At 37.7% G+C, this 26,031-nt stretch overlaps 1 protein-coding gene across 2 annotated transcripts; it reads left to right on the top strand.

Annotated features, from left to right (window-relative positions):
* The first annotated feature begins 885 nt into the window (after positions 1-885).
* tie1 (tyrosine kinase with immunoglobulin-like and EGF-like domains 1) lies at positions 886-26,031 on the top strand. Of its 2 annotated transcripts, XM_008406195.2 has the most exons (24): positions 886-1,325; positions 3,313-3,603; positions 3,689-3,799; positions 3,927-4,082; positions 7,250-7,381; positions 7,762-7,908; positions 8,002-8,130; positions 8,468-8,613; positions 10,243-10,387; positions 10,469-10,627; positions 11,561-11,701; positions 15,044-15,346; positions 15,725-16,015; positions 16,402-16,595; positions 16,706-16,852; positions 16,943-17,006; positions 17,533-17,643; positions 20,115-20,305; positions 20,627-20,740; positions 21,599-21,669; positions 22,493-22,533; positions 22,818-22,914; positions 23,057-23,156; positions 23,859-26,031. In XM_008406195.2, exons 1-24 carry the CDS (start codon positions 1,262-1,264, stop codon positions 23,928-23,930), a joined length of 3,417 nt encoding a protein of 1,138 aa, XP_008404417.1. In that variant the 5' UTR covers positions 886-1,261; the 3' UTR covers positions 23,931-26,031. The 2 variants fall into 2 exon arrangements, with proteins under 2 accessions (XP_008404417.1, XP_008404418.1); XM_008406196.2 differs by lacking the exon at positions 15,044-15,346.

Here is a 26,031-nt window from a genome sequence, read left to right as displayed (position 1 = left end):
AGCCTGTAAAAGGTTTTCTTGCCTATTTTGTTAAATTCATCTTCCTATAAACTTCTTCAGCTCTGACAGAAAAACATCCAAGCATGATGCTGCCACTACCATGTTTCACAGTAGGGAGTGTGTTTTGGGGGGGGGGTCTAAATGCAAATGTTGTACACATACACCAAAAAGTTGAATTTGACTCCTCTATAACACACTTTTTCTCAGCAGCATACATCACAGTTGGAGTTAACCTACGGCTTTTTAAGTATTTCTTTCTTCATGCCCTGCTAAAGGCTGTAAACATGATGTACAATAGTTATCATGTTGACAGATTCCCCCACCTGAGTCATCTATTTCTGAAGCTCCTCCAGATCTACCATGGTCTCCCTGCCTTCAGGTGGGCAGCCGTGTCATTTTTGCAGATGTGCTGAACTCTGTCCATCTGCCAGTGACGGACTGAACAGCTTTCTGTCAGATGCTCAGAGTTTGGGATATTGATAAATATGCTTTAAACCTCTGTCTGGATTATAGATGACCTGTCTGTGATGTTACTTTGTCTACATGATGTTGTTTGTTCACTCATCTTGTCTAACAAACCTTGGAGTCGTTTGAAAAACAGCTGTATTTATACTGAGTTTAAATTACACACAGATGGATTTTGAAGACAGCAAGAGTACGTATTAGGCGTTTTCTTTGTCCCTGCAAAGAAACACAGTTTGAAAAAATTACATCTAATATAAAATACTTAAAAACATCAACTTTATGTAAAACTTTCAAATTGTAGTTGCCTTAACAAATTTTGAGAGGATTTTCTTTTATCTCTTTTCAGGTTAATTTGAGCAGTTATTATAGTGCTCTATTTATTTTTATTTTATTTTTTTAGTATGTATGAGTGTCTTTCTTTTTTGTGGAGCCAATCACTTGAGCATATTAGGATAATTAAAACATCTTCCGCATCGGGAAGGTCTGGAGCGCCAGCAGCTCTCCGCTGTCTGGTGACGCTCTTCCTTCCTCTCCCACCCAGAGGAGGTTGAGCTTCACCACAGCTTAGACCGCAGTCAGCGTGACAGCATTGATATACCTTCTCTGACAACTGCTCTATTACTGAAGACATTTTTATTTTATTTTTTCCCCTCACCTGACCGCGAAGCTTTGAAATACGTTATGCGTAAAAACGCGCGTCGCCGTCTCGCAGCGGCGCCGCTTTAGGAGTGGAGTTCCAAAAGTTCGGTTGGCAAGTGATTTCGTGGAAAACGTGTTTTATTTTTATTTTTTTCCAATGAGGATTACACAAACCATGGGGATCTTGTGGGTGTTGGTGTTCTGCTTCTGTGACTTATCAGGTGAGTGGCAGTTTATTAAAGATATGGCAGCAGATAAACTCAGAAAATGTTTAGCTGTATTTAAAGGAAAACCGTGATATCGACCATGTGTGGCTTTCAGCTAACAATTTATGACTTAAGTGAATTTGCAGTTATAATAATGTGATATAGTATCATAAACTTTGTTATGATAGAGTTTAGTTTAATAAACCCTCGGGGGGAAACGAAGCTCATCCAGGTTTCCTCCCATTGTTCTGTGGACTCTGTGGCTTCACATGCAGGCAGAAGGGATGTTGGACAGGCAGACGTTTAATGTGTTTGATACGACTTAACAGATAGCGATATGTCTCAGGTAACTGTTCTAATATCAATCTAAAAGTGTTCATATCTTAGTCTTTTATTTCTGTTTTTTTAAACCTTATTGAGGTTATAGGTCCAAATGATCCTAAATAGCCCGTGGGACCGTTTCCTGAGATTTTTGGGTCACGCGGCTTTAATCAGTCGTGTTTTGAGAATGAGGTTTAGTGTTTCATCAGAACATCTCAGAATACCCAAAAAAAAAAAAAAAAAAAACAACTCGCACAATAGTTTTTGAAGCCAAATGTTGCTCTTAGACTGAGGATTGGAATAATCTGATCACGTATGAAGAATGTGTGACTCAAAGAGGAGAAAATAAATGTGATTAAATCTAAGTGCAGAAATGTTTGGCTAATGAACTGCGGAGGAATCAACCTGTTCTCATAAAATTTGTAACACAATACGAAGCTGTCCAACACTGACATACGTTTTGAAACAGAAGAACAACAGGACCTAAAGTTATTGTTTGAAAACAAAAAAAATAAATAAAACATAAAACAACTATTGTTTTCAATTGACACTTCAAATTTATTAAATAATCCACTTGTGCATTATATTTTTATGCAGAATTTAAAATATCAGTTTTTCATTTTGAAATATTACACTGGAAAAAAAAAGGTTGTTCTAACAAAATAAATTGCTTCAATTGACAACATCTAATTAAATTAAGTTTATTGAAGTCAATTTACTAAGTTGGCTTAACATTACAACTTAGTACATGCTATAAATAATTTTAGGATTTTGTTACTTATGGAAGCAATTTATTTCAGTTGTATCAACTTTTTTCAGTGCACCAGTAAGATGTCCTGTTAGAATCAATCCATAATGGTGGCCTTGTATATAAAAACTAACCAGAATTTGCATTTCTGAATGTTTCTCCTGTTAACTAATTTACAACAAACTGCACACTTAGTTTACATATGTTGTTTTAGTGTTTGAGCTCACAGAGAAAAAACATTGGCTTGTGTTGCTAACAGTAGCTAGCACAGTCACTGCGTGTTTCAGTCAGAAACTCTGTTGTTTGAAGATGGATATATTATATCAATTTAGCTAAAGTTGGGTATGAACTGAAACTTCTGTATATATATTTGTTTTCTCTGTTCTCTTTTGATAAATAGTTTCAGATAAAATGACCAACTATGGAAGCATCTAATGTTTTCATTATTAATTAATTATACATCCCAGTTAATCTGTTTCTGTTTACTTAGTATTGTGTTAAAATGTCTTTTAGGTATCAGTGCATGCTGCCAAAATGCCATCAGTGGAACTTGTACTGTTTGAGATCCATGACTAATTAGTTTAACATTTTATGATACATACATTTTATTTGACCAGGAAAATACTGCGTGTGCATATGTATATGTCTATATAAGTAATTATTTAATAGCAAAATATTGCCTGAAATGCTAGGTTATATAATTATGGTTTAAGTAGTAGTAGTTTCCCATTTTGTCCTCGTCTTTGTTTATTAAATAACGGTAATGGGTACTTGTGGTATATTATTTTAGACCTGATGTAGGGTTTATTTTCTTTTTATCTGAACTGTAACTACCCATCCATCTATGCATCTCAATGTAGATTATGTTTACTCTGGACTTGAAAGCAAACAACTTAGCATACAGCAACTGTTATGTGGTTCCCTTTAATGCAGGTGCAGTGATGGACTTGACGATGACCTCAACAGCAAAGGTCACCAGCGTCAGTCACTTCACCATCTCCTGTATCAATGGTGAGCACAGCCCTGCGGAGGTCAGGTTGAATATCAGGAGAGATAACAGTATCCTCAAATTACCAAGACCAACTAGTTTCAAAGTGCATAAGGACTCTCACAGAGTTGTTGTGGCAAAGGATTTCCGTGAAATTGAGAATATTGGAATTTTCTACTGTGAGACCCCGGAGGAGTCACCTCTTAAGCTCACAATGATAAACAACTTCATTGGAGGTATGTTCAGCTTCTAGACAACCAGATTTGAAGCATGAGTTCATTCATCTTGCTGGAAAATCATGGGTGGTCTTTGCGTTTCCAGCTACTTTCATTCCAAAGTACCTTACAATGACTGTGAACAAAGGAGAGACTGCACATCTCAGCATGGAGATGCTGGGCTCTGAACGGAGGGACGTGACCTGGAAATTTAACGGTAAGGGAAGCACCGAAATTCAAAACAGACCATCCAGACAAAATACTCACACAAATATAATGAAGGAAGTGAAAACAGAAACTACACTCTACAGTGTATTGTATAATTTTTGTTCATGTTTTCAAAGGAAACTACTATTATATGACACACTGGATTGAAGTGGCTAACAGCACTGCTACGCTGACAGTGGAGAATGCAACTTTGGCCAATCAAGGCATCTACAGCGCCAGCTATTTTGCGGACAGCCCCCTCCACGGCGCCTGGATGAGACTTATCGTTAGAGGTTTGTTAAATCTAACACTCTCCACCAGTTGCTATGTTGGAGGACCATATCTGGGTGAAGATGTGAGACTGCTTGCATGCATGTTTGGTAGGACAAGCAGTGCTGTGTATACATATTTTAAATGCTGCGCATTACAAAAGTAAAATTGACCCTTGAACTCTCTCATCTTTTGTCACATTACAACCCCAAAGTGAAGCATTCACTGGAATTTTGCCTTTTTGTGTTGTTAACAAAAATAGTGCATTTCCCTTCATGGATAATTTAATCCCTGCATGGATACAGCTGTTTTGTGAAGGCCTCTTAGCATTGTGGGAAAAAGTCAGAAAGCAAACATCATCAAGACTCACACAGGAAAACTGAAAGCAGGTTAGGTTATAAAACGACATATCAGAGTCCAATCGATGAACAGAAAATGGAAAGATTATAGCAACACTTCAAACCTACCAAGACAAGGCAGCAGTTGGCAGACCCTAGTAACTGTGGAGGAGCTACACAGTTCCAAAGCTCAGGTGGGATCATTTCTAAAAACGAACAGCTGTAAGTCACATGCTTCACAAATCTGGTCGTTTTGGAAGAGCTTCATGAAAAAAGCCATTGTTTCTAAAAAGTCACATGAAGCCCCAATGTTTGCAGTTTGTCACATCCTATGCAGGGGACGGCAGTGGAAGATGCTTCTCTGGTTTCTGACCTATCTGATGAATGTTATGTGGAGAGAAAAGTCAACAAACCTGATGGTGAAACATGGTTGTGCAGCATTATGCTCTAGGGATAGTAGAAACATGGATGGAGCTACATGTGTGCCAATATTTTGGAGAAAAACTATCTTAGAAGAAAAATAGGCAAAAATACAGACTCTAGAAAGGCAAAGGTGATAGAGACATAAAACTGGCTGCTGTAACTGCATCAAAATATGATTCTATAAAAGATTGACACTGGGGAGCTGAATTCAAATAAAAGTCACTGTTGATTTTTTTTCTTTCCTTTTCTTTCTATTTTTCATTTTTTTGCAGTCGTCTTAAAAACAATGTGCTATTTCCTTTCTACTTTACAGTGCTGTGGTTCTCTGGTTTTGTTGATGCAGTGTGATAAAGTGTCACAAAGCACACTAAACACTGATGAAAAGCATTGCATGTAACTGAACGGCACTATGTGAGTGTGTGTGATGCAATAGATAAGCTCATTTTAAAACATTGTTCAATTAACATTGTTAATTAGAGGTTAAAAAGGCTCTTTGGAAGTGGGAATCTTCTTTTTAAGAGTGGTAAAATTGTACTAACCGTCAGTTTCACTATCTTGCATGGAGCCCATGTGCAGCAACAACTGCAGCTAACTACTTCCAGCTTCTGTTTGTCGTTCCAACAGCTTGAATAAATTTTTGACCAGTGCTCTGTATGAGCCAGACTTAACTATGCAATAATTTTTTGGTTTTCTTAAATATGTTCCTTGCTATATATATTTGAGGAACCTTATATTGGAAAAAAAAAGATTTTCCCTTGGAAAATAAATAGCCACGATATTTCCTAAAACCACTGTGTTTTAATTGTCTTACTCTATCACACATTAGTGGTTTTCTTCAAAGTTTACTGTGTTAATCCAGAATTACTTCATTAATTGTGGAAAGCTTTCTTGGCCCAGATGTTGGAGCCGACCTAAACCATAATACTACCACAGTCCAGATGAGATTGCATTCCAGTGTGAGAGATTTTCCCTTCATGTTTCACATTGTTTCTCATAGCTTCACAAAAGCTGCTGTGGGTTCTCCAACTAGTAATGTTTCAGCTGAGCTTACGCACTTATAGAGAGTTGCAAAACAAAACTCTTGACAATTTGATTTTGTGTCTGTTGTGGAAAGAAAACAAGTGATGCCTGTGATTTTTAAATCCAAATGTATTCTGTGGATGTTTTTTGCCTTTTTGCTGACATTCAGATAGAGGCATTGCAAAGCTTCTCACCCCTGTGCTTTGCTTGAAAAATAAAAAAGCAGAACATGTTGCTCTAAAAAACCGTATTCATAAAACATTTATCAGTTGTCTCCTGGTTTATGTCCTTGCTATTTTTGCTTCTACTGGAGTTTTTGGAGATTCAAAGTTATCTGAAACTTGGATGTTTGGAGAATTACTCACTGTAAGCTTAAGATTCATGATTTTGTGTTTGTTCTTCTTCTATTTGTTCTATATTTTTTTATAAAGATGATATGTGGACAAAATATAAGCAAGCTGATTTATGTATCCCCATTCATACATAATGTGAGTCAAAAAGCTCTACATGAAAAAGAGCAAAACTCTTTAAGACAAATGCCTTTGAAGATAAAAGATAGATAATGAAAAGGTTTCTAATTTAAGCTTTAAGAGGCAGTATGATAAAAACTGATGACAAATAAAATTCAGGCCTGATTTAAAGGAGGGAAACATTTCTGCATGTTGGCTGTTTGAGAGGATTGTTTCTTGTCTGTTCTGTTGTTTTTAATGTCAACACCAACAACTGAACAATATTCCATTTTGGGAACCAACATCTATTATTTTATGTTTCTTTTTTGTTTACTTTGGTTTTGTTTTGTTGTGATGAGCTGGAGAAATTCTATTTTTCTATCTACGTACTCTGTAATAAAATGGACATCTAATTAGTGACTGAAAGGATTGTGGTCATGCAGTTACACTAAAATATAAAGTTGTGTGTGTGTCTGACCTAGGGAGTATGTAGTGTAGAAGAGAAGTGGGCCGATATACAGTAGGAGCCTTGAGGAATCTTTGTTTGCTTTTCTTGTAATTAGCAGTGATGCGGCTTGTCATCATCAAGCCGCATCATCAGACATGATGATGCGGCTTGATGATCAGATGTCTGATCATCAGTCATCAGTCATCAGACATACTGTAGGTCAAACTTAGTACCAACATCCTGGTACTCTGATGGATCGATAATAACATGTAGTGTCATGGTCTTTTCAATGACTAAAAAAATTTTGCTTTGGATTTAAATGTCTGGGTGAATTTATTTAATATTTACCAGCATGTAAAAATGTTTCACACACTTGTAAAGAATGGTCATGAGGTAGATGCTTAAAAAAATAAAACACATGTACAGAAATAACTTTTTAGACTAAGCGAAAACTTATCAAGTCATGACAAAGTAAGGAACATATTTTATAATAAAGTACTTTATTTCTGCAGACTGTCCTAGTAAGAAGTGGGGTCATAACTGTGACAAAGACTGCCCAGACTGCCTAAACGGAGGAGTTTGTCATGATTTAGATGGGGATTGTGTCTGCCCTCCTGGATTCATGGGGACACGCTGTGAGACAGGTTTGTGCTACACTGAGACAAAATACAGCACAATAATATCCATAAAAGTTGATTATCTATCTGTCTGTATGTCTCTTAGAATATACAAAAAAGGTCACCTGTATTTTTTTAAATATCCTTTATCTAAACAGCTGGTCCATGTAAATGTTATGATCTGTAACGTTTGGATTGTGAGGGTTTTGTTTTCACTATAACGTCACTGACTATTGTGTGCCGAAACATAAATAACTGAAAAGATGTTTCAGCAGCTTTCCCTGGCTGGTGACGCTGACAGATTGGTTACAGTCAGGGTGTTTTGCAATTCAGTTTGAAAGACAGCACATTTTTAGGAATACAAATAAATGCATTTGTGATTTTTACCTTCCACTGATGGGGAGCAGCCTGCAGGGCAGGAATGTTTGGGAGAAACTGCCAGGAGTCCTGCAGAACCGACCACAGCAGCAACTGCAAAGAGATTCGCTTTTGCCTCCCAGATCCTTATGGCTGTTCCTGTGCCAGCGGCTGGTTTGGGAGGCTCTGTGAAAAAGGTTTGTAAAACCTAACTTTCCTTGAAGCCACATTAGATCTGAGTTCAACTATCTAAATTTTATATGGTGTTCGGTTTGCCTTTTTCAACTCAGCTTGTGTTAATGACACATATGGGCCAGACTGCCGGTTAAGCTGCAAATGCCAGAATGAAGGAGTTTGCAACCGTTTCAGTGGATGTCAGTGTCCCACAGGATGGAGAGGACAGAACTGTGAGAAGTCTGGTGAGCATCATAACAGACTAAAATAAAAAAAAGTTAAAGCTTTACTATACTGAGTTAAGGCAACAAAAAGAAAATAGCAGTCTCATAATTTTTGAAAGATGTAGAAACTGTAAAAGTAAGTATTGCTCACCAAACATTTGAAAGCTGGAACTTTAAAAGGCTAATCAGCTTTTATGTAGTGATAAATACACCATGTTTAACCAAATACCAAAATGATAAAACTGTATTTTTTACCATGATTCAAATCAAAGCTTTCAAAATATTCTTATAGATTAAACTGCAGCCTTTCCATGTCACCTATAAACCATTAATCCAAATATTGTCCTTTCTTTTCCAGAACGAGCTCCTCAGATTTTGGAATTGGATTGTGACTTGGAGTGTAATCTGAATTCTAGTCCTAAAGTCAAATGCTCAGCTACAGGCAACCCCCTACCCAGCCACAACAGCTTTGAGCTTCGAAAGTTGGACAACACTGTGCTGAAGGTCAGTAGACCAGAAGTAGTCTTGGGAGCATAATATATTGATGGCCTAGCTAAAAATAACATGAATATATAGTATATAAATAATTTAAAATGCAAATGTACACAATGCATTGTAAAGAAAAAACCGCCCCACATTTTTTCATGTTAAAATCACAAACGTGAATGTATTTTATTGGGATTTTAAGTAATAGGTTAACACAAAGTAATGTATTGAAGGAAAAATCATACATGGTTTTTTGCTATAGACATTCATTTATATTCTGATCAGGTTGAATTCAGGGGAAATATTAGCTGAAACTACCTTGGAGAGCTAACAGACTGGCACTCTGCCCAGGTGAGCCTAGTCTACCTGTGATTTACCGTAATGGTGAATGGTTGTTAGTAATAAATAAAAATAAAAAAATACTGAAATTCAGCCAGCATGTAGGTAGACTTCACAAGTGATCCAGTGTCTAACTAGTGTTACTCTAATGCACACGTGTCCATTAGTACTCTCTTTCCTCCCAGGGACTACGTCACCAGAACTATCTATGTTAGCAACATAACATGTTTTTTCTTTTAAATTTTTTTCTGCACACAACTACATCAAGTTTCACTTTTTTGGGTTTAGCAACTCTAAAACATTACCACTGTCACCATCTGTCACTCCACTCGAATTATACAACTTTTTCTACAGCTAGCAGATGTACATAAAAATGCTACAGGTAATTATGGCTCAAACACAAGTTTAGAGAGAACTGTAGTTAATTCAGTTTTACACAGTCTGTGGATGTGAGAAGATTTGTACAGTTTTTTTAATGTAATTTTTGTTTGTTTTGTAATGCATGTTTTGACTTGAAAAAAAATCATGCTTCCTCATAGATTGCCAGTGTGTCTTCATGGTCTGGCTGCTGATTGTGGTGTGCCATATAGCCACTGCCCTCTCAGTCATTCTTGTGTTATTCTTTCATATGATGTTAAGATTTTGTCTTGCTTAATAAGCCTGCTGCTACACAATGTTTCAGAAAAACTCTGCTCTCTTCTCTTTCACAAATTGTAATCACTTTTCCTAGTACTGCAAATTTCTTTTCAAGCCTCATCCCATTCCCATGTAGTATTACTTTGTGTCAGATAATTCAATTCTTAATTTAATTAGCGCTTTGAAAACAGCAAAAAGGCAAAGAAACGTGTGAAGTGACAGTAATGGATGAGAAGAAATGTTCATAAAGAGGTATAAAGATCCCAGCAGCTGTAAGATATAGGGACTAAAGTTTCAGAAATGTGGAAGTTGAGGGGGAAAATGTACTTGAACTATGTCTTGACTGATGCTTTCAAAGCTGGGTCACATTTTGAGGAAGTCAACACAACAATGGTTTGACCAGATAAGGCTGTATCACTCTACATTGCAGCAGTCTCCATGCATTGCCTTGATGTGATATGCTCAGACCATGTTATTGTTACTGCTCTATTTCCTTAATAACAGAAACAATCTGATGAATAGTTGTGCCAGCATTTCCCACAGGAACAAAGAAGGTTTTCCTTGGGACGACATTCTTGAGGAAAAGTCAAGCAGGAACAGAAGTGGGCACAGGAAATGAACATGCGGCTTTCTTCCTGTATTGCTCAACCATTTTCCATCTTTTTCACTTAGGCCTCCAAGACAATCCAGGAGTCAAATCGGAGCACAGCTTTATTTGAGATCCCTCCACTGAGCGCTAAACAAGGGGGATTGTGGGAGTGCCGAGTGTCCACCAATGGAGGCCGGGACTCTCGCAAGTTCAACGTTACCATTAAAGGTCTGAGTGTGGAGTAACTTTTGAGTAGTGTGTGTACAAAGAGTACAGTTTGTCACATTTATTGGTCATGTTTCTACACAGTGCCCCCAGTGCCAACTACAGCTCCAAAGCTACTTGAAAAAAGGAGTAAGCAGCTGCTGGTGATGCCGGTGGAGTCACACAAAGGCGACGGTCCCATAATCTCAACCAAACTTCTGTACAAGCCTGTGGAGAACAGAGACTTTTGGTCCTCAATTATAGGTAGGCTGAGAAAAACATAAAGTCAGTACAAGTGCTTTTATGATTTTTATGTTTTAGCAATTTTCTCCCCTTAGCAGTTGTAAAAAATGGAGTCCCAAATGTTGTAACATTTTAGCAAAAGTCAAGAGAATTATCAGAGCAACGAAAGGAAAAGGGATAGTAAAAGAATAGATCATAATTAACCATAAACACAGAAACTGCTCACTAAACTAATATTTGTGGAAAAGCATACATAAAATAATCTCTGAACAGATGGTCATAACAGGGTCCAATATCCACATTTCTTGTTGCTTAAACTAAAATGTATCTGATTAGACATGTTTACATTGTACACATTAAGGTGTATTGGAACAGGGACACATCTAAAAGCAGCAGAATACCATTAAAGACCTGGACTGCCAAACTCTAAATTAAACCAACACAACCACAATTGAAATGTTTGTTAATGTTGGAGCTCATTCATTTTTTTGTCTCTGTGCACCACCAGGTCCATTAACCACTTTCAGGACCCGACCAGAACCCCTCAGTGTAAATTACCTTGAGAAATAATGAGATTTGGTTATATGTCAAAGCAGGCTTTAAAGCCAAAAAAGGATCAAATGTTACAAGCCAGACATGTCATACAAATGGAACAGATACAGAGTTACATTCACCGTCCAGCGCTGGGCCACACTTAGCTCCCCTTAGGGATGTAACCAAGTGAGGCAAAGATTGTAGCACGAGTTTAGCTTTTATTCTTCTCTACAATCTGTTTCCTCCCTAAAGGGTAGTCTTATCAGTTTCAGTCTGTTTACATATGACTGCCGGCAGTCACACACAGAAACATGGTTATGTAAGCTGCAGCGTGTTCGTGTAAGTAGTTAAAAGAGGCTAAAAGAGATAGAAGACAAGAATCTACAACAGTAATCTCATCATCTCTTTGTTTTGTTTCAGTTTATAGTGACAAGGAGCCCATCACTTTGATGAACCTGGAGCCTTCAACAAGGTACCGCGTACGCGTCCAGCTGAGTCGTCCTGGGGAGGGAGGAGAGGGAGAATCTGGACCAGAAGCTGTCATGGAGACAGACTGTCCTGGTGAGACCAATGTAGAACTGAATTGTCAGTTCAGACAGCTACACACGTTCAAAACAAAAACTTATTGATCTGAAAAATAAAATACCAGAGCACAATCAGGCATATTCTGGACAGGAAAAACTATCAGAGAATAAAGACATAATTTCATTAAACATGAGTTAGTACTGTGGTTACAATCATAACAAATGAAACAACTGTGTGCATGCAAGAAAGATGTTGAAAAAAAGAAACTGCCTCTTTGTGGGGGCACAACAATAGTAGAGAAAGAATAATAGGATTCACTTAACTACATATTATTACAGTTACTATATTACTACAGCTACACTTTAATTACACTATAATTATACAAGAATTAACCACATTTTTATGCTATATGAATGGACATTGTAAAACTTAACTCAAAACACCTGCTTAAGGGAAAGTAATTATTCTCATTGGACAGATATTATCCAAATGTGAAACCAAAGTTGACTAAACTTAGCATAAATCTCAACATTGTGCATAGTACGACCACTCCCAAGGTACCTCTCTAGATGCATTGAAAAGGGTCCAAATAAAACTAACTGGAAGCAAAGCCTGATGGAACAGAGCAAAAAAAGAGAGAGAGAGAGAGTTCACAAGGGCAAATGAGGCAAATAATTCAGGTGGGGTGCATGGAGGCTGGCCCAACAATGCTGCGAGTTCAGGTGGGGAGCTAAATGGGTCCAATGATGAAGCTCTGGAGGGTGGTTTGGAGCCCATTGCAAGAAATGACAGAAATAGTAGCTGGCCTGGAAGCTGAAGGATCTGGCAAAGAGGATTAGAAATGAAGGCCAAGTAGCTGTGAAAGTAAACGGGGAGTCCTCTACAGCTACAGCGGTATGAGCAGAATACAGCCATAGGACAGAAAGGTAGGTCTGGAGGATAACTTGTGGGCCGTTTAAATAAGTGAGCTAGCTCCCAAAGCATAGAAACAGTCAGATCTGGGTTCATGCTTAAATCGCTTAAAGAGTCTTTAGAGCAAGATCATTTTCAAGAACACTGAAACATTCTGTGGTGGATGTGACTCATCCTCAACTTTCTTCAAGAGCACAGGAACAAAGACTGGTGGAGGTGTGATGATGATGAGGAGTCCGTAGAATGCTAAAGCCATGGTCAAGGCTGTGCGTTTGAAGGCTGCTAGAAACGGACGATAAACTGTCACAGATCAGACATTTGGTTTCTGACAAAGTTTCACAATGACGTTTTTGGTTGTGCCTGTGATGTCATGCTTGAAACTGCGGCAGAAAGGAAGTGCAGCACACATTGCAGTATTCAGACAGCAGTGGCAGTAAAGTATTGAACGCAGGAAAGGTACGTGGACATGAAACAATGGAGTTGCTGGGTGGGGGCAATATTATCTTTTTCAAAGGCACGTCTTCAATCCTAGAAAGGTGAGATGCTGTTTTACTATGTTATCATATCTTGATATGCTCACATTTGAGGTCCATTTTCAGGTCTGATCTTTTTTTTTTTTATCAAGATTTGTTCCAGTGATGAAACCAAATACAGCCAAAGGAGATGGAAAATAAAACACTTAATTGTAAAGAAACTTAAAAATGACATCAACCAAATATAGTTGGGAGAAATAGTGAAGTCAAATCAGGCAACATGAGTTGAAATAACTTGCATGGAGACATGGGGACCAAGTGAAGCACAACAGGCATTTAGACTGAGTCAGAACCAGGAGCGACTGAAACTCTTGGGAGATTGAGGACCAAGTAAGACTAATTACTATAGAATGGTAGCAAATGAGAGGGAATCAAAAGGATAAGACAAGTTAGAGAAGTTGACTGGTGGAAATGACTTAACAAAAACTAAACACAGAGATCAGGAAACAGAAACAGGGTTAAGCATGAGTGACAAAATAATAAGCCAACACAAAAAATGCCAGGGGGACTTCACCGTTAAAACACTTCCCAAAACTCAAAGACAGCAAGACTACTGACGTAGAATGACCTGAAATATTAAATGTGGCATTTTTGGAAAAGTCTAAATTTGTTCTTTAGTCCTTCAAATCTTATGTTTAAGAAATGAGAGGTAAAATGGAGAAGACTGTCATTGCTAAAGCTTTACTATTTGAACTTACAGCTAACCTTTGCTGTCCCAGTTTTCACCCTTTATTATTTTTCTATGTTTTTTCAGATCCCCCTTCACATTTTCCATTGGCTTGAGATCAGGGGTTTGTGGCACCCATGCCAAGACATTGATTTTGTTGTCCTTAAGCCACTTAGTAACAACTTTGGCTGCATGCTTTGAGTCATTATCCATTTGGAACACTCATTTGCACCCCAGCTTTAACTTTCTGGCAGATGTGTTTAGATGTTGCTTCAATATTTTCACGTAATGTTCTTTCCTCATTATGCCATTCATTTTATGAAGTGCACCAGTTCCGTCTACAGCTAAACGCACCACAGCTTGATGATAGTGACTCCGTATTTTACGTTCGGGATGGTGTTCTCAGGCTTACAAGCGACCCAATTTTTCCTCCACCGTTTGGCCATTATGGCCAAACAGTGTAATTGTTTAGTTTAATCATATGCAGAGAACATGCTTCGAAAAATGAAAGTCTTTGTATGTGTTAGTAACCCTGCGATCTGACGCTTATATGTTTCTCTTGGATTAATGGCTTCCTCCCTGCAGCTTGACCGTTTAGCCCATGGTGGTGCAGGATACCACCATGAATAATGACACTGTCTTAACAGCTGCAGCCAGCATCTTCACTAGATGTTTGGCTTTTATTCTGCACATTGTGGACAAAGAACCAATCTCCTTTATGAGGAGTATAATGGTTGGACATTCCCACCATGTTTAAACTTGCATTTAATTGTTGGAAGAGTTGAAAGTGGCACTTCCAAGCATCTGGACATTGTTCCAAAGAATGAACCAGAGTTGCGCAGCTCCACAGTTATTTTCCTGATATTTATGATGATTTCTTTTGACCCTCTGAAACCAGCAGACTGCAGATGTGGCCTTAAAATATATTCACCCCTGTGCAATTAACTCAAATGTGTCAGATAACCCATCAGAAATTTCCAAGCCATAATATTGTCATCTGGGCTTTCCAGATGACTCTTAGTTTGAAAACACAGTAATCATTATGTAGGTAAACTTCAATAAAACATTCTCACATATTATTTTCGTATGATTGGGGCATTTAGCAAGTAGAAATGAATTTGGTAATTCTAACAGACCTGATCAAAATAAGTTTGGACTGATTTAACTTCAGACAGTAAGAAATAAAGCTTTACATAGTGCATGTAAACTGCTGGCTTTAAGTCTAATTAGCACTTCTAACTTACCGTTTCTACTTGTTTGCTGCAGAACCCACGGTTCAGCCTGAGATCGAAAATAGGACAGTAGACGGCCATAATGCTAAAGTGTGGTGGCGGCTACCTACCAACAGTGACATCACTCCTGGCACAGCCACTGGATTTTTAGTGCAGCTCTTTGAACCCCCACCGTCCAATGAAAAACTTTTGGAGAAGACCACCCTGCTCAATGTGCTCTCTACCGAGTTTCACAACCTGAAGTATCATCATGACTACAGTGTGGTGGTGCGCCTCATCAACTGTGGCAGCCAGGGGCCAGCCTCCAAACCTTTCCTCTTCCGTGTCAACAGCCAGGGTAAATGGAGATCTCTGGTTTCTTTTATTGCTCAATTTTTTTTTTGATGGTTGTGGAAAAATAAATGAGATCTGCAAATTTTACTGTTAAAATAGTTAAATGGATATGTACAGATGTTTGGAGACTTTACAAGACAAACAGGAGCTACAAGGCCCAATTTTGTTCTTTTACAGAATTTAAATAATTCTCTGACACAAACATGTTGGTGTCTCAAATAACAACAACGCTACAGAAAGCCACAAAAACATGTAAAACAAGAAAAACAAAACATAAAACACAAACTAAATGAAAATATAAAAAAAAAACATTTATTCCAGCTTTTTTATTGTTGCAAAACTTGTTCTACAACAGCTAATAGTAACTGTGTCTGCATTCCAGGGCCTTCACCTCCTCGCAGTGTCCAGGCCCAAGCCCTTTCCACATCGGCTGTCCAGGTGAGATGGCAGCCCCCAGAGAATCCAAACGGAGGCATAATTAAATATGTCATAGAGTACCAGCCAGTCGGCCAGGGCAGCCCTCATCACTGGCTGGACATCGATGACAGAAATAAGACCACAAAAGACGTGACGGCGCTCAACAGCAGCACCCTGTACCAGTTCAGAGTGAGAGCTTGCTCCAAAGTGCCTGGAGAGTGGAGTACATTTGTTCAGGAGAAGACACAAGGAGATGGTAATAAGGAGCTTGTTTTCTATGTTTAAGTGTTTCTTGGGGGGTTTAGGGTTGTAATGATGTAGTTGGATGTAAAAATTCTTTGAAGGTATTGCATGACTTTAACATTGTTTAAGCAAAACACAATCAAAACACTGCATCTCAGGGCACGAAAGGAAAGAGAAAATCCCAATGTCCTTGGGTTGCTTTTTCAATTATGATAAGAAGGATGTAAAGACTTTATTCTTTCTTTTGAAGTAGGTTTTATATTCTTTTTTGATAAAATTGGCAATTGGAATAGAAGTTCTTAAGATGCCTACTAAAACTACATCTGCTGCTTCCTCAGATAGAAATAATCCTCGTCTCTCTTCTCATTTTTTTCCCCTTTGCCTCTTCGATGAAAACAGATTCACAGATTTTAGCACCAACCACTCAAGGTGTTTCTGGAAAACCCACGGGGGACGGTAATCAGCTCCTGGTGGCAGTGGTGGGCTCAGTAACTGTTACCTGTGTGACCATACTGCTCGCCCTGCTGGCTCTGTTCTATATCAGGAAGATGCTGCTCAACCGTCGGCGCACATTTACCTATCAGTCTGGATCGGTGAGGGTGTGCTGGTATTAACTTTGGAAGAATATAAAAACGTTTTTCAAGACTACATATGAAAACTAAACTTTCACATTTATTTGTTTATTTGCCAACGTTTATGGTAGGGAGAAGAAACTATTTTGCAGTTTAACTCAGGAACCCTGACCCTAACAAGAAGACCCAAGCCCACGCCAGAACCGCTCACCTATCCAATCCTTGAATGGGAGGACATTAAATTTGAAGATGTCATTGGAGAGGGCAACTTTGGCCAGGTTTAGACTATTTCATTTTTACTACTTTGATCAATGCATGAATGGCAATCAAACTTTTAAGCAACTAAGCCAACCATATTTTAATAACAGGTCATTAAAGCCATGATCAAAAAGGATGGGAACAAAATGAGTGCAGCCATCAAGATGCTAAAAGGTAAGTACTTTTCAACATTTTAAACCAACTCAAAATTTCTTTATACTTTTCTTGCAATGAGACACATAGTTTGATATTTAAAATGGTCTTGATCAGATATTCTCAATGTTATTGAAAGTTTTTCTTTGGATATTAGCTGCTTTTAAACTCATTTTTGTCCTTCTACCTGATCATGACAGCATTACAAGTTGGAACTAAAACAGATATACATTGTTTAAAGTACAGTGAAACTGATTCTTTCCTTAGTAGTCCATTGTATCTAGAGAGAAAAGAGCTGAAATTTAGGAATCACTTTCATTGCCAAATAACTGAGAGATCAGAGGTTAGAAGCTTAACAAACATTTGCATAAAAATGTTTAGTGTTCCGGATATTTGTGAATAAGACACTAATATCCATAGAAAAGCTTGAAAGACTTTTAAAAGACAAGTTTCTGAGATTCTAGTGAATGCCTGTGAGATTTATTGTGGAAAATTAGTTGTGCTTGTGTTTTGTGTAACAATGTGAAACATGCTGTACTGCCTGCAGAGTTTGCCTCAGAGAATGACCACAGAGACTTTGCTGGAGAGCTGGAAGTGTTGTGCAAATTGGGCCAGCATCCCAACATTATCAACCTGATAGGAGCCTGTGAAAACAGAGGTGAGTGAGCGACATCTAGTGGTGCATTTGGGTCTGTTTTGAAGTCGATGATGGGTAATGCTGTTATGCCAACAGTCCCAACAACTGTTCCACCATGGAGCCCCTAAATAAAATCCTGTGCATGTACTTGCTTACACAACTCACCACAATAAGTTATGAGGTAATAAGGTAAACTTTGTTCGCCTAATTTAAAATCCTAAATGAAAAGAAAATGACAATGCTGGAAAAAAATTTGATGAAGTCCACAAATTTGAAAAGGAAAACTGTGAGTAATGTAGTTTGCATTTTCTATCTCGTGAGAAAATATTAATTTTTTGGCCTTCATACAAGTTGCTAAGTGAAAGAAAATTAATATTTCCCATCATTCCAACTCATATTTTGCAAACTGAAACATAGCAGTGGTAGCATCATACATTGAAACGAAATGTACAAATTCAATATAACAAAAAATACATTGAATTTGGTTGTAACGTAACAAAATGTGAAAAGGTTTTGAGGTGCATGAATACATTTGTGAGGTGCTTGACGCTGCAATCTAAAAAGACTTACGATTTTTTAAACATTTTTGTAAGAACTGTTTTTAATAAAGAACATCCAGGTTTTGGTATTTTTCATCAAAATTAGTTTGAACAATTTTGTAATATTAATAATTATAATGATAATAAGTGGCCATTCCTCCCAATTGTTTTCTGTCATCTTTGAATTAAAGGCACCAGAAGAAAGGAATCCAAAATGAAAACCTCTCACGCTACAGAGGCTTGAAGGGATTTGTCCATGCATCTCACTTCTTTGCTATCTGTTTTCCGAAGGCTGAACTGATGCTAGTTCCTGCCATGATGTATCAGTTTCTTTTAATAGCATTCCAACCCAAATAATGTGATTACTTTTGTGTGATCAAAGACTGATAACATATGAGAGAGGAAATTTAGTGGTAAGCACATTAGATGAAGCATTGCTAATCCAATTTAGCCTTGAAATATAAATGGTTGACAAATTCAAGAATCCACACCACAAATCTACTGAATAATATGAACAAAAGAGACAAAGAAACAGAAAGAACTTTGCTAGGTTATTGTGAATATTTACAACAACAATTCTGTGAAAGCTAAATAGGTTTTCAAGGGGAAACAGTGAAGAAGGTGTGGGTTAATAATTGAAGGAATAAATAAGGAGCCATAAAACAGTGGGGAAAAAGTATTTGCATAAAATGTATAAGTGGGCACCTTTTGCAATTCTTTCCTTTCACAATAAAATTCTAAATAATTATTATGGTTATTAATCCATTGAGCTTCATACTTACAAACATGAACCAAGATCAAAGTCTGTTAAGTTTGGATAAGATTAGTGATTTCAAATCTTGTTTAATTATTAATATATTTTGTTTAATTTTTCCTGTGAGGCAAATATGTTTGGGTTTTTTTCCTGCTGGAAATACAGAACATTCTGTGTGAGATATTTGTCCAGCCTGTTATTCCTTCCTTCCCCATACGGTCCTCACTAATTGTGTTGGCACTCTTACTGATCCTGGTGAAATCAGCATGAAACCTTTCCAACAGCTACAAATGCCTAATAGCCTGTGGAAAGGCTGAAAGCTGTCATCTGTTGACAGAGATTCAGCCATCTGGTTGAGTTCAATGAGGATTTTATAAAAAAGGTCCGACCTACGTCTGAGTCAAGTTTAAATTGTTCAAGGCCAAGTCCCTTACCATCTGTAGCCGGTTGGCTCTCTGAGCAACTGCAACCAAGTCAGTCAAGGCCTCACTCAGGGTTTTTAGGTAGACAGGCAGGATATTGTTGTGGAATAAAAATAAAAATGAATAATTTAAACAACTGATTGAATGCAATGCTGAAAGGCTCTTGGTCTTTAAATATTGATTGGGCCTGACATAATGTCTCTATCATGGTACTGGTTGGCATGTCTTCCTCCTTGGTGGGAGTAATGTTCTGCTGTGTTGAATTAACATAAAGTACAAGAACTTGGAGATTGTACTCCTGCTTTATTCTATGGTGCAATGCACTACCACCACAGGATGACACCACCATGTTAGACAGTTGTTAGTGTTTTTTTATTTGAAAATCTCAAGTTGACAACTAGAAGCATAATTTGCGGCAGTCACTAAAGGATTAACCCTTCATTTTGTTATCCAAGTACAGTATAAAAGTTATTTATAGAAGTCATTCAGCTACCTGAAGTGGGAAGTTGATCTTGAACATTAATGATTTTTAAAATCCACATTAAATTCAGATTCAACCACCTAATTCTTGTTTGGATGCTATTGGCCAATTTGAAAAGCAATGCTTCGAAATGAATAAAACCCTAAATGTGCATGATATGCTGGCTCACAGCAAGTGCATGTGTATCACAGTAGGCTGGAGCGATAGTGACTGACACTTTAACAGTAACAGAACTACGTGGTAAAATTGGCGAGCTAGCCAGGAGGCTTTTATGAGAACTGTGTGTCTTTTTTCAGGTTACCTGTACATAGCCATAGAATATGCTCCCTATGGGAACCTCCTGGACTTTCTGAGGAAGAGTCGTGTGTTGGAGACTGATCCTGCTTTTGCAAAAGAGCATGGTACTGCTTCAACGCTCACCTCCCAGCAGCTGCTGCAGTTTGCTGTTGATGTGGCAACCGGCATGCATTACCTCAGTGACAAGCAGGTAAGATAGGGAAAGAAAATTCTAATATGCCTCATAGTGAGTAGTCTGTCTCTGATTGAACTTGGGATTCAAAAACATCTGTTTTCTAGTAGTTGATGTCATTGGATGTTGCGATGTTGCATAAAGTTTTAAATCTTGCATGCACGATTTTACTAATCTATGCAAAGAGCTTCAGTAATTACTCTTAATTAACTCAAAATTATATTCTGTCTGTAAATTGTGTTCACACTTCAGGTAAAATTTATTTTAACCCTTTTGTAAAGCATGTTCATTTTACAATTATCACTACTTCCTTTCTCATCTCCTCTGTGCTGGTTTTAGTTCATTCACAGAGATCTGGCAGCAAGGAACGTTCTTGTAGGGGACAGCCTAGTGGCAAAGATTGCAGATTTTGGTTTGTCCAGAGGAGAAGAGGTTTATGTCAAGAAAACAATGGTGAGTTGTTGTTTTTTTCTTTGTATTTAACAAAGTAATCCAAGAAGTAATCCAGTAGTAGATGAATTACACCAGTCGTGTCCAATACCAAACCTGGGGGTTACTGTCCTGCTGATTTTTTTTTTAATCTTTTGCTAGTTTAACACACTATAATCCTATATATATTCATTAACATAGTCTAATCTCACACACAGTTTAATGAAAATGTACATCCACTGGGCACAAAATGGGGGAACGACTGGGGGAGGAAATAAATCTGCCCTGAGCAGTGGGCAAGTCAGGTTGATTGAGGTGACATAATCTGAATATTTGACAGGTTAAAAAGATGATTATGAATGGCAAAGTAAACTTAAACATTTTTTATGTTGATCCAGACCTTACAACACAACCACCAGCATGAATAAATTTTTATTTCCTTTTACAATAGAATAGAAAAGCTTTATTATCTGACCCAGTTAACGACAGATTGTTTTTGTCAGGTGCTTCATCTACAACCATTCCCACACAATTACCTTAACATCTTACCTTAATAAATTCAGATATATCCATCATGTAAAAAAACATGTAAAACAGCACAAAAAAAAGCACATAACCCATTAATTGTTTTGTAAACTTTTGGGTCCATTTTCTGTTACGGAAACATCCAGACAAGTAATGGATCAATACAAGGTTCTCCTCTAGAGGGCAGTGTTCTGTAAACTACCTTTGTGTGTTGTAATCGTAAAGCTGTGTTTTGTATTGCTTAACTCATCACATTAAGAAGACAGACGTTTAAACTGATTCAGAGATGGTGTAATGTTCAGGATTTGACATTTCAGTTACTTTGTGAAAATTAACCACCTGCTGGTTTGATTCCAGGGTAGACTGCCTGTACGATGGATGGCCATCGAGTCCCTGAATTACAGCGTGTATACGAGCAAGAGTGACGTGTGAGTCTTTTATTTGAACAAAACGATGGCATTAAAGTTGTCCATTATGTACAACACAAAGTGTCTTTCTTCAGAAAACAACAAATCATCCCCCCCGTCACTGTTACTCTGATAAAAGTGTGCAACGTAACTGATAAGCACAAACCAGGAAGCCTAGGAAACAGACTGCCAGTTGACTCTGTCAACAGGAGCCTGTTTATACAGCAGAGAGCAGGCCAGCAGAGCACAGGACAGCAAAAGGAAGAAGAAAAAAACCTTGAGAGGACCAAAACAGTACTAAGAATTAGTGAACGAAGAATGAGTGAAATTTAAGTATGAACCAGTGCAGCAGAGATACCGGTGAGGCAAAAAGACAGACTGAGCACAAACACTTTGTCTGATTATGTAATCTACCACACCAGCTTGTGACATATAAAACAGGTGGTTATTCTCGTCAGAAAGTTTCGCTTATCAGATTCCAGAAAAGACTGTGGCTTTATGTTTTTGAAACTGAATGACACGAACACATCTTCATTTTTAAGAAGAAACTTCAACTACTAAATTATTAAAATTAAAACCTTTATGTAGTACATCTCTAGTTCATGCATTTTTAGTTCATGCATTTTTCAAACTCAAAACTTGTATGAATGCAAGATAAGATTGTTTTGGAGTTGCACAGTTTTTAATTCGTAGATTGGCACAGCTAGTTTCTGTTTGCAGGGCACCAGATACCATCAACAAAGTACATTTGCTCTTTTATGACAGTTAAAAAAAAAAGAAAAAAACTTTTACGTTCTCTCCAACTTGCATGATCTCAACTATTTTTTGACCTTCTTCCTCACAGATGGTCTTTTGGAGTTCTACTTTGGGAAATTGTAAGCTTGGGTAAGAATGCTTACAACATCATAATAAAATGCAAGTTAAAAATGTTGTTCTGTGACTGCAAAGATACAGGCCCTTCAGGGGAAGTCCCAGAAAAGTTCTATTTTTATTTCTGCTTTTTGTTAAATCTTTTTGTAGTGTCAGAAAGAGCTATCTTCTTCAAATCTACATGTGTAGCACAATTGATTGTCTGAATAATTGATGTATTTTAACCTCTTATTGTGCATTTCATGGTCTCGTGTTTTACATTACATTTATTTTCTGCCTCCTGTTTGTCTGTGAAATAGGAGGTACACCATACTGTGGAATGACATGTGCCGAACTTTATGAAAAACTGCCACAGGGCTACAGGATGGAGAAACCCAAAAACTGTGATGATGAGGTGTAAGTGTCCTGTTCTAAAAGACAATTAATTCAACTGTTTTACTATTTTAGTTCTTGTTAGAAGTTTTTTTAAAAATGATAGAGTGTTAACAATTTTATCCAAACATTATTTAGGAAGTTCTCTCATTGTTTATCATCCCAGCTATGAACTAATGAAGCAGTGCTGGAGGGATCGTCCCTATGAGAGACCACCCTTCTCACAAATCTCTGTCCAACTCAGCCGGATGCAGGAAGCCAGGAAGGTAATTCTTGATTGACAACAGGATTCATACCGCTTTAATTTTTTCTTTTTTTTTCACTTTTTCCCTGAATGCACCATTACCTGATTGATGCTCGGTGGAGACAGCATGATACTGCGGGGATGCTTTTCCTCAGCAGGTAGAGGGAAGCTAGTCAGAGTTAATGAGAAGATGGATTGACCTAAATGCAGGACAATCCTGGAAGAAAACCAGTTGCAGGTTGAAAAGTTTCAGACTGGAAGAGAAACTGCAGGTTCATCTTTCAACAGGACAATCACTCAAAATATACATCCTTAGCTAGCATGAAATGGTTTAGACAAAAACCTAATCATGTGTCAAAATGGCCTAGTCAAAGCATAGGCCTATTTCCAATCACTAACTTTGACACGGTTGATTACAAAAACACATAAAAGTTTTTAGATTTCTATCTGTAACATTTTTGACAGTGTAATAAAAATGTGAAAAGTTCAAAGGGTATAAAAATTTTCACCATGCACTGTATTACAAAAAGTTTTGCATCATAAATCATCATGTTACTGCAATTTCTCTTTAGAGCAGACGTCCCTTTGTTACAAATTAACAGTCACAATGAGCAAGGCAAAAATGTGGTCACTTACATGAAGTTTAGCTGCTAATTTCAATTGAATGCTGTAAATAGTTTTTATATTTTTCCATCGGTTTTCCTGAAATTTACCTGTCTTCCAGGCCTACGTTAACATGGCTCTCTTTGAGAACTTCACCTACGCTGGGATAGACGCCACCGCAGAGGAGGCCTGACTACCAGCCCCCCCAGACCCTCGCACGCCACGTAGCTCCAAGAGAAAGAAGAGCGGCAGGCCGCCACGTTACTGCCACCACCCCGCCAGTCAGCAGCAACACAGGAGGACTGGACGCTTCACCGCAACCACCCAGCTATAGACGGAGGACTGTGACAGGACACTTTATTGGGTTACCAAAAGCATGAGGAGACGTGGAGAATAGCTGAGCCTTCGGTGGAAAGACTCATTTGCTAGAAAGCCTTCTGGAAGAAATACCGCTTTCTTTCAATTCAATGTAAAAACAAAAATCAACAGATTTATCTTTCTTCCTTCTCATTTTATATTTTTCTCTGATCCCTGAGGGGGGGGACTTACAAACGTGGAGCTATGTGATTTGCTAAAACACCAACGGGTCTGTGGGGTGTCTGCTGGATTTTTTTTTTTTTTTACTCGTGGAGAAGGAGGAGATATTTTTGTGGAGAAAACTTTAAAGGACACAGTTTGGACTACAAGCAGAAGTTCTCAACTTTTTTTAGAGTGAATTGTGACAGATACCATTGTAGCACTTACAGTACCATGATAAGTGCCATTTGTCATAGTTATTATCCGTGTACTGCCTAACGCTGTCCTGTGAAAATCAGTACCGCTGTTTGTATTTTGATACGTTTGTAAAAATGTTGAAAAAGTATTAGAGCCATGTATTCAAATTAGGCAGAGTTGTAGAACAATATATTTTTTAGCCAATGTGGAAGGCGTGTTGAAATGAGATTATCTCCACACCATAAAGCACCATCAACACTTTCAGGAACCCTGATAAATATGTGTAAAAAGCCTTATTATGAAATTATATTTTGTTATCTCACACTCACACAGAATTATAAAAAAAAATCTGGATTAGTAGGAAAATATTTCTGAGGTTTCTGGTTTTTTTTGTTGTTTTTTTACAAAATCCAATGTTGCCACACTTACTGGAACTCTTAAAAGTTGAAACCACACACAGATGAGCAGGATGGATAAAGAAAGCAGAACATAAGTAAAATAAAAAAATCCCAAAGTTCACAATCAGACGGTTGCAATCATTAAGTTGTCATAACAACCATTAGATTCTGTTGGGTTCTACGTGAAAAATCTGAAAAGGAGACTAAAATTGAGGTTTTTGAAAAACAAAATTTGGGAAAGCAAGAATTTATGTCCAAGTACAAAGGAGGCTCTGTGATGCTGTGGGCCTGTTCCTCTACAAAATGCCCTGGAAAAGTAACTGGTTAGGGTTTGGGTTAATTGTAAAGGGCTCTGCCAGCAAATATAACATGGGTCATAACTGAATCTCTCAGCAGGATTAAAAATGTACACAATGAAAATGCCAGTGTTGAATTAACACCCAAAAGTGTCTATATGTATCCAACTCAGCAGGTGTTAAAGTAACACTTTTGAAAGTGTTAAAAGATTGACACCCATTTGTTGTTAAATTAGCATTGGTCTATAATACTGAAATGGGTTTAAGAAAAGTTAAACTTTCCATTTCTGTGTATTGTTTTGAATATTTTCCACTGGATTTGATTGATATTGGCACCTTGTGCGTCTATTTACTTTTTTAACACCACATTATGTTTTCTGATCAACACTACACTGGTGTTATTTTTAATATATTTTAACACCAGCACCGTTGTATATGTCAATGTGACTCTGTATTGTTGAATTTAACACCAGCTCACTTGGACACATCTAGACACTTTTGGGTGTTAATTCAACACTGGCATTTTTACTGTGTATGGCCCAGTTAACATCAAATAGAACATACATTTTTCTTAGACCCAAGGTCTAAACCCTGGAGAAAACCTTTGGGGTGAGTTAAGGATAATAGCGCAGAGGATTCAGGCCTCTGGCTGAGTGTTACTGGAGAAGAGTAAGTCTTATCCTTTTGGTGTCAGGACGTTTGCCACCAGTGATTCAGTGTGTGTGCTTAATCTAAAGCAATCAAAGATGAATCTACTGTTAAGCTTTTTACTCATGTTTGGTGAGGTGTCATTATGTATGGAGGGTGCTGTGTGAGCAGTGGTGGTCAGATTGAATGTTGTACTGTTAGAAGACATGTAATAAAATGTTAGCATGGTTGTCATGGA

Source organism: Poecilia reticulata, chromosome 4, assembly GCF_904066995.2.
Source record: "Poecilia reticulata chromosome 4, P_reticulata-male-v2, whole genome shotgun sequence".
Lineage (NCBI taxonomy): Eukaryota > Metazoa > Chordata > Actinopteri > Cyprinodontiformes > Poeciliidae > Poecilia > Poecilia reticulata.
This window is presented reverse-complemented; position numbering and strand designations above follow the sequence as displayed.

Coding starts and splice junctions, on each gene's coding strand:
- tie1 (XM_008406195.2), top strand. CDS start 1,262: ATGAGGATTACACAAACCATGGGGATCTTGTGGGTGTTGGTGTTCTGC. Junction 8,614..10,242: donor TGGACAACACTGTGCTGAAG/GTCAGTAGACCA, acceptor TTTTTCACTTAG/GCCTCCAAGACAATCCAGGA. Junction 16,596..16,705: donor TTACCTATCAGTCTGGATCG/GTGAGGGTGTGC, acceptor CGTTTATGGTAG/GGAGAAGAAACTATTTTGCA.